At 55.8% G+C, this 9,408-nt stretch overlaps 1 protein-coding gene across 1 annotated transcript; it reads left to right on the plus strand.

The window, feature by feature from the left end:
• Positions 1-2,482: 2,482 nt before the first annotated feature.
• Positions 2,483-3,862, plus strand: LOC147985223 (uncharacterized). Its single transcript, XM_087541471.1, has one exon. It carries the CDS (start codon positions 2,483-2,485, stop codon positions 3,860-3,862), a length of 1,380 nt encoding a protein of 459 aa, XP_087397597.1.
• The last annotated feature ends 5,546 nt before the right edge of the window (positions 3,863-9,408 follow it).

Genomic DNA, 9,408 nt, shown 5'->3' on the forward strand with positions numbered 1-9,408 from the left:
GCAGACAGATGAGCCGGCCACGGCGTTGTAAGCCGGCGTGGACGGGCGAGTCAATCGCAGGCGCAGTAAGCCGTGCGGACGGGCGAGTCAACCATGTCGTGTCGATGTAGTGAACAATTGTCCTGCATCGAAAACATCGCAAACTAGAGTAATTGTTCTTTGACAAAAAACAATGTATACTAATAAACTTAAACGGATAGATATCACCTGATTGTTCGGATGACGGATGATCCATTCAACGCAACAGAGGCGGCTCATGCATTATAGCCCGGGCGGCTCAACACGGTTGAGGCGGTTCAACGCGGCCCCGGCGGCTCAACACCACAGCGAAACGGAGGCATCACCATGACGACGACTCAAAAATTGCAGTGGCGACGTGTTTGAGACAACGGAGGCGGCGACTTGAACAACTTGAAACAGACACGAGTCGGCCCGGGGGCAGGCGGCAGCTCATCGTGTGATGGCGGCTCTCCGGCGGCGGCCCACTCCGGGGAGGCTCTCCGGTGGCAGCTCTACAGTTTGTAAATATGGCACGCCATCTTACGTGGTGCGGAGGCGCATAAACCAGCAGCCGGGATGGAAGCACATAGGCCAGAAACCGGGAGGGGGCGGCTTTGCATAGGTAAGCTCAGAAGTGTAGCGCCGAAGACGGCAGGGCCGAAGCCAGCAGTCGCGGCTTAGATTCTCGCTCGTGGGGCCCAAGTCCAAAGAATACTATTAATCCCATCCAGAATATGTGTGTGCATGCCTCACTTTCCTTTGATTGATCCTTCACATGAAGTCATGGTAGCAAGTACTAGTACTCCACGGATGAATTGTCTATTAGTAGTGAATTGGCATCACTGATTTGCCTTGTAACGGTGCATTGCTCATGTACTGCGGCCACACCTGCGGGGCGATGACGCTGCCAGACCGCTCAGCGCGGGGTCGATGGAGGCAGAGGTGACCCGGCGCAGCGGCGGCTCAAAGTACAGTAGTGGCGACAACAAGGCCCAGGCTAGCTTACAGCGAAGGTGAGACCGCCCACGACGAGGGCGGCTTGATGGTGCAGTCGAGGCAGAGACCGGTGGCGCGCGGCGGCGGAAGTAACTCGATGAGACCGGCGGCTTACGGTGCAGCAGAGGAGTGGTAGGCCGACCCAGGAGTGGCGATTCAGCAGGAGCCACGGAGGCTCGAGGCCGTCCGGGCCAAAGCAGAGATGAAGATGAAGCCAGCCACTTCTGAAACAGTGCATGGCTGAACGGCGGCGCGAGGCCCTCAATTAGTACTCATGTAACCCACTGTGTCTTCTATTCCTGTTTGGCCAAGTAGTAGTATTTTTGTCTCTCACGTGATTCTGAGCTTTGGAGGCCGTGCTTCTGTCAGTGAATAAGCCGGCATAGGTGGCATCTTTGATCAATTTGCCACCACAGGGTTGTACTAGGGACAGAAGGCGCAGAGGTCTATGTCAGGACCCATGGCCACTCTAGGCATAGGCGGATCGCGATTACACTACAGGATTTACGATGGCTCTCGCTCGGGTGCCTCCGCCGCTCCCACCTACCCCAACCACCGCACCCAACCCAGCTCCCCTTGTCGCGTCGGCCTTCATTGATGGCGCCTCCGGCAGGGTCCTCCCCTGCGTCGCCTTGCTGGATGCGTGGGATTCCTCGGCTCCTAGCTTCGTTGACCAGGTCTCCGGGCGGATGTTCCCATGTGTGGCTTTGAGAGAGATGTGTTCAGGCGAGATCCGGGTAAGTGATTCCCCCAGCTTCCTTTCTCGCCCACTGCCTGCTCCTCAGCCGCTCACCGCAGTGCTGCCCACCCCACCTTCTTGGGCTGCCGCGCTGGCTGCCCCCGCCAGGCCTAGGCTGCAGTCGATCGTGGTCGCGCCTGGCCGCGGAGATTCGGCTGGCTCCGGGCTGGCGCATTGCCCGGCGTCCACTTCTGCCCTTGTCGCATGCATGCCTGCGGGAGGCTCTGGCGCGTCGATCCCCTTGGCTGCACCGGCGATTCATTCCTCCATTGCTCCCCCTACTTCAGCATCTATTGTGTGCATGGATGGCGTGGGATGGACTGAGGTCTCGTCTCGGCATGCTTAGAAGCTGGCGAGGCGTCAGGCGCGTGAGGCCGCCCAGTGCCCAATGGATTCGCGCCTGCTGCGCCATGATCCCTTGCTCCGGCTGCTGCCGCGGAGGCATTCAAGAGGCGTTTCGGCAATCTGTGCTACCGCTGCTTGGGTAAAAGGCATAAGTTCTTTCAATGCCGCGATCCCATCATCTGCTACACTTGCAAGCGAGCTGGTCATCTTGAGTGTGGCTGCCCTGAGCGCCTGAAGAGCAAAGTCGCCACCCTCCCCACACCCTCACCTCCCCCTCTCCCGCCTGCGGCCTCTGCTTTCGAGGCGCCGCAATCCACCCCGCCTCTGGTCCCTGCTGTGGTGGTGCGCGCTGTCGCACTGACCCCTGTGGTGACGCGCCCTGCCGCTGCGCCCACGGTGGCCATGGCTTACATCCCGGGTGAGGCGTCGAGGAGGCCGGCCAACTCCAGCTGCACGGTCGTCAGCACTCCGGCGATGGAGCAGGAGGCCCACCGTCTTCGCTCATCCGCCCTAATCCTCACGGTGGTCGGGCACTGCTCCGGCATCACGGCCGACATGGTGGCGCGTGCGGTCGAGCAGGACTTCCGCTTCCTATGGAGTGACATCGCCGTGGCGCCTTTCTTTCCTGATGACTTCATCCTCACCTTGTTCCAGCCCTCCCAGCGGGACCTGGCGCTTGAGCAGAGGGGCATTGAGGTGGCCGGCGTGCAGTTCAAGTTCCGGCCATGGCTTCCCCCACCTGGCAGCAGCCGCGTCTGGCGTTACTATTGCCGCGTGGCCATCGAGGGGCTTCCACTCAACTCCTGGGACTGGAACAGTGTCCAGGAGGTCATCGGCAAAGACTGCTACCTGGATCTCATCGAGAGGCAATCACCCACCAAGGCCAACTGCTCTGCTCTCTTCGCTTGGCTTTGGGCCTGGCATCCGGACAAGATTCCGCGCGCCTCCGACTTCAACGTTCTGCAGCGTCCAGATATCACCAGCCCTCGGGAGTTCTTGCCGAAGGGAACGCCTACGGAGGAGGGCAAAGAGGGGCCTTTCTTCCCCGTCCTCATCCACCTGGATGTAGTAAAAGACTACACGCCGATCTCGCCTACCGCCTTGCCGGTGCATCATGGACAGAGCGCGTGGCCACGCACATACCGGTTCAAGGGCAAGTGGAGGTTCGGGACTCGCGACGGCGACGACAGGACCCGGTCTGTGGGCTCCAGCTCTGCTCACTTCAAGGGCCGTCGGAGCGACGACGAGGAAGGTGACGGTGGTGGCAACAGCCGTCGTCGCGGCAAGCGGGGCGGGGTGCGCAAGCGCTTCTTCCAGAGCATGCGCGAGCAAGCGATGTGCAGAGACACTGTGAGTAGAGAGCCTGAGCCGCGACACCATTGGCGGCACGCCAACCTTCCCGCCGGGGACGCGCCGGTGGTTGAGGTTGCTCCGGTGGTTCGGCAGGGACAGGGGAGTCTGCCACCGGCCACCGTCTTGGTCACCCCGGCGCTGGAGGTTGTCCATGACGACCAGCCTGAGCAGCTCAGGGAGCAGCCCGACATGCATGAGGTAGCTGAGGAGGTCAGTGATGCGATGAGCACAGCCGCTGACGAAGGTCCTGAGGGACAGCTTGCGACCGTGCTGCTCGAGGAGGTGCAGCCCAATGAGCTTCCCCCTACTGACTTAGCTGCTAGAGCGCTAAGCTCTGGGCATGAGGGACAAGAGACTGGCTGTGACGATATCTTCAACAACAGTGCGGCCACTTTGGGTATGATGCAGCTGTACTCCCCGCCTATGTAGCGGTCCCTGTTCTGCTTCAGCCCAAGCTCTGCTTGGCCACAGTCTGATGCTGCGGCCCTGACCGCTGCTGGTGTTGCTTCCTACTTTGGTGCTGCTCCCGACAGCTACACTCTGTCCTTCCTGCCGACCGCACCAGACAGATACGCACTGCCACCGCTGCCGCCTTCCCTTGGGACCAACTCACAGCAATACTGGATGATGGGTGCTGACGCAAGCGGCAACTTTTGCCAACCCATGGGGGAAGGGCTTCCTCTTAGTGAGACGTTGGGCTGGTTTGCGCCTGCGCCTTGCCCTGAAGTGATTTTTGGCCCGGGGGCCCCGTGCACTCCTACCTTCCCCTGCATGGGTCTCGTCGGCCAGCCCGATACAGGCTTTGGGTCTTGGCGTGCTACGGCCCAGTCCATGGAAGAACAGCACGCGCGGCGCGCCCTGGCGGAGGCAAACCTGTCTGGCCCGGGTTTGGTGGCTGCAATCACGGCGCGAGTGGCGGATCTACACGTCGACGAGCAGCGTGCCTTTGTCAGCAAGATTGCAGCATTGCTCTCATCCTCTTTCCTGGGCGCTTCCCCTGCTGTGGCCTCGGGACCACAAAGGCGTTCGCTGCGCCAACGCCTGCTTGGGGCGGGGAAAGGAACGCGTCAAAGTGCATGGCTGGTTCGGCTCCGCTCAAGTTTCTCCACCTCCAGACGCACTCAGGCCGCGATCTGCGTCAAGCTAGGGATCATCAAGAAGGCAGAAGAGTTCTCTGATGACACCCTGCTGGCTTACATTCAGTTTTTCCGGGCACCGATGCCACCGGAAAACGTGGCAAAATTAGCAGAAATCGCTGGATTGTCGTCACCTGCGCAACTTCGTCTTCCTGACGAGGAGCTCCAGGCTATACTTGAGGAGCTCTCAGGGAGAGCTCCATGAAGCGTGTGCCACTAGATCCCCGCAGTCTCTACTGTTATCATGTTAAGCATCATGCTTCCATGTTGTGTCAGTTTCCGGTTTGTGCGCCCTTTGGCTGCCTTTTCTATGTCATCTGCTGTCTGTACCCGGCTTTTGTGGTCTGCTGAAAGCCCCACTGTATCCCTTGTCGCTTTATTTGTTTTCCATGAATGATCAACTTTCGCTGATGAGTTGGAATGTCAGGGGGTTGAATGACCCCGCACGACACGCGACGATCCGCGCCTTGCTTGACCAATCTGCATACTCAACTATCTGCTTACATGAGTCTAAGCTTGCTACATGTTCAGCGGCGGACCGGCTAGAGATCCTAGGGCCGAGGTTTGATATGCACGTAGCCCTTGATGCAAATGGCACAAGAGGAGGGATTATCCTAGGGTGGAAGTCCGATCGGTTCACTACTGCCAGGATCGAGACGCGAGAGTTCTCCATTACGGCCTATCTCGCGCCGATGGACAGAGGGGATGACTAGTCCCTCACGACGGTCTACGGACCTCACGACGAGGCACGGAAGCCGGCCTTCCTTGCTGAACTTGCGCAAATCCAAAATTCTATGCATGGCCCATGGTTGGTAATAGGTGATTTCAACCTCATCAAAGATCCGCAAGATAAGAACAATAACCGGATATGTCGGCGCTGGATGAACCGCTTCCGCCGCACCCTGAATAGATCAAACATGCACGAAATTCCCCTAATTGGTCGTAACTACACTTGGAGTAATGAGCAGCGTGTGCCCACCATTGTCCGCCTGGACCGCGCCTTTTTTAATGTTGAATGGGAGCTGCTGTTCTCGGCAGCTAAGCTTCTGCCGCTGGCTTCCAGCATTTCCGATCATTGCCCGCTGATGTTGGTCAATGAGGGTATCCTCGCCATCAATCGCCAGTTCCATTTCCAGAGCTATTGGCAGTTCTTCGCGGGCTTCAACGAGGTAGTGCAGCAAGCTTGGGCGGAGGGCACAGGGGGCAGATGTCCGGTATCACGCCTAAGTACGAAGCTTTGGCGCACTAGCAAGGCGCTCAGTAACTAGAGCAGAACGCACATGGGTGACCTTCAGAAACAGCTATGCATTGCACATGAGTTAATCCTGCAGCAAGAGACAGCTCAGGAGTCGCGCGAACTAACTGACGCGGAGCGGGACCTGCGACACAAGTTAAAGTCCAGAACGATGGGCTTGGCAGTGCTAATCAAGATCAAGCGTCGTCAACGGAGCAGGGTGCTATGGCTTAAGGCGGGGGACGCAAACACAAAATTCTTCCAAAGGAAAGCAAACGCTAGGCATAAGCGGAACACAATCCACGTCTTGCAAGGCCCGCAGGGCACGGTCTCCTCTTCTGGCGGAATGCTCCAGCTAGCGCATGATTACTTCGCGGAAGTATTCGGGACAAATCAAACGACCACGGCCGCATTTGATTGGGATGAGCTTGACTTGGAGCAGGTCGATATGCAAGACATTGAAGGGGAGTTTACCTTAGAGGAGGTCAGGGCTGCCATCCTAGACACGCCCGCGGACAAGGCGCCTGGTCCAGATGGCTTCTCTGGGGCGTTCTTCCGATCGTGTTGGGAAATAATTAAGCTTGACCTACTAGCAGCGCTCAACCAGTTGTACCATATGGACAGCACCGGACTAGCTAGGATCAACAAAGCACTGATTGTTCTCTTGCCAAAGAAGTGTGGCGCGGATAGATTGCAGGACTTCCGGCCAATTTCTCTCGTGCATAGTCTGATCAAGATATTCACCAAGATCTTAGCCAAAAGGCTTGCGCCTAAGTTGCAGCAGCTCGTGGATCCTTGCCAGGCAGCTTTCATCAAACACCGAAGTATTCAGGAAAACTTTCTATACGTTCAGAACACGGCCAGGTTTTTCCACAAAACAAAGAAAGCGACCATCTTGTTGAAGCTTGACATCGCTAAAGCTTTCGATTCGGTCTCGTGGACCTATCTGTTGGACATGCTCAGAGCAAGGGGATTTAGTGCGAGGTGGAGAGAATGGATTGCTATGCTATTGCGGACCTCCTCTTCACGTGTCTTGATCAACGGGGGTTTGCCCGAGTCAGTTGTGCATAGGAAAGGGTTGAGGCAGGGAGACCCCATCTCGCCTTTCCTATTCATTTTAGCTATGGACCCTTTGCAGCGCATCATGAACCTAGCCACTGAGAATGGCCTACTCTCGAAGCTCCCCGGCCGCCGGCAGGTCATGCGTTGCTCCTTGTACGCAGACGATGTCGTACTGTTCATGAAGCCGTCAAGGGCTAACACCAACACGATTAAGCTTCTGCTCAGCTTCTTCGGGAGTGTCACTGGGCTACACACTAACATTTCCAAGAGCTCGGCCATGCCCATTCGCTGCGGAGACCTTGACCTACACCAGCTGCTGCAGCTGCTTGGAGTGTCGGTAAAGCACTTCCCATGCACATACCTTGGCATGCCTCTCTCTCTGCGTGCTCTCACGAAAGTGGATCTCGAGCCCTGGTTGTTAAAATTCGGTGATAAAATTGCCAACTAGAAGGGTAGCATGATGGCCAAAAGCGGACGGTTAGCCCTCCTCAAGTCAATGTTGATCTCGCTTGCAGTCTACTTAATGACAGTGCACAAGCTACCGACCTGGGCTCGAAAACGCGTCATTCAGTTATGCACGGCCTGGTTGTGGAGCGGCGAGTCGGCGTGCAATGGTGGAGAATGTAGGGTCAGCTGGAAGCTACTGGCAAGGCCGAAGCACTTGGGGGGCTTGGGAGTTTTCGATCTAGAGCGGTTTGGGCGCTCGCTCCGCCTACGCTGGCTCTGGATGTCTTGGCAGGAGCCGCAAAGACCTTGGGTCGGCTCGACCCTACCATGCGACAGCTCCGACGGGGCGCTTTTCTCTATGGCAACAACAATCACAGTGAATGACGGCAGGTTGGCCAACTTCTGGCAGGATTGATGGCTGCAAGACTTGTGCCCAAAAACAGTGGCCCCTAACTTATTTAAGATAGCCGTCAGGAAGAAGCGCACTGTCCAGGAAGCAATGCATGATAACAGATGGCTGTTGGACCTTGCGCAGGGGCTCACGGTACAGATGGTGGGCGAATTGACTCGGCTAGCTGGCTTGCTGGACTCGGTCGTCCTTGTCGATGGTGTTCCTGACCAAATTGCCTGGAGATTCAATACAAGCCAGGAATACACTGCTAAGTCTTCCTATCAGTTGCAGTTCCTGGGATCGGTGCAAACGGATGCAATCAGACTCGTTTGGAAGGGGTGGGCCCCTGCAAAGTGCCGTTTCTTCATCTGGACGGCAATGCTGGGACGTATCCTAACATGTGACCTGCTTCTTCGTCGCGGCTGGGAGAACAACTACTTATGCCCACTCTGTGAGCGAAACTTGGAAACAGCCTTCCACCTGTTGGTCGAGTGCACATGGTCGCAGCAAGGTTGGCAGAGCCTGGCCGGACTTGCTAACATGCCTTCTCTGTGGCCTACTAGCTGGACGGACACAACCAACATCAAGGACTAGATGGTAACCTGCTGGAAGAGTACCATGCCGAGCAAGCGGAAAGGGGCCTTGTCCTTGCTGCTCCTGGTCTCTTGGGAGCTCTGGGCCGAGCGAAACAGGAGACTTTTTCAAGATAAAAGGATGGAGGTGCGCCCTTTTTTGCAGCGTGTGAAGGATGAAATCACGTTGTGGAATTTGGCAGGAGCTGGGATTCCTTTCGATCCAGGCTGAGGTTTTGCCATTGTATTTTTATCTTTTACGCATCTATCCTCTAGATGCTTCGCCCTTTGGGCATTCCTTGTACTGGTTTCCCACTCTGATCAATGAATTTGGTAGAATCATCTACCAACATTCAAAAAACACTACAGGATTTGAAGCCTATTTGCAAACAGTAACAACCAGCCTGGTCTTGTGTCCATCTCGGATCCATTGTCTTGGATTCCTGTTTGGAATAGGTGTCACGGCCGCTGGCCCAAATACGAGTAGCAGTCTGGATCGAATCCGCAGCAAAAAACCTCCGTTAACCTGGCGACTTGCGGCAGCGTAAGGACACGCAACCCTAAGTCTCGCCCCAAATCTAGCACCCGCTGCTTGATTGTTCATTGATGATGCAGATTTTTTAAACCGGCTTCCCTTCATCTGGAAAATTGCGAAGCTCTTGATCCCTGGAAGAAATTTCTCCGAGAACTTAATGTTGGAAATATGCCCTAGAGGCAATAATAAATTAGTTATTATTATATTTCCTTGTTCATGATAATTGTTTATTATCCATGCTATAATTGTGTTGATAGGAAACTCAGATACATGTGTGGATACATAAACAACACCATGTCCCTAGTAAGCCTCTAGTTGACTAGCTCGTTGATCAATAGATGGTTACGGTTTCCTGACCATGGACATTGGATGTCGTTGATAACGGGATCACACCATTAGGAGAATGATGTGATGGGCAAGACCCAATCCTAAGCATAGCACTAGATCGTGTAGTTCGTATGCTAAAGTTTTTCTAATGTCAAGTATCATTTCCTTAGACCATGAGATTGTGCAACTCCCGGATACCGTAGGAGTGCTTTGGGTGTGCCAAACGTCACAACATAACTGGGTGGCTATAAAGGTACACTACGGGTATCTC

This window comes from Triticum urartu, chromosome 2A (assembly GCF_056163025.1).
Source record: "Triticum urartu cultivar PI428250 chromosome 2A, HENAU_Tu73, whole genome shotgun sequence".
NCBI lineage: Eukaryota > Viridiplantae > Streptophyta > Magnoliopsida > Poales > Poaceae > Triticum > Triticum urartu.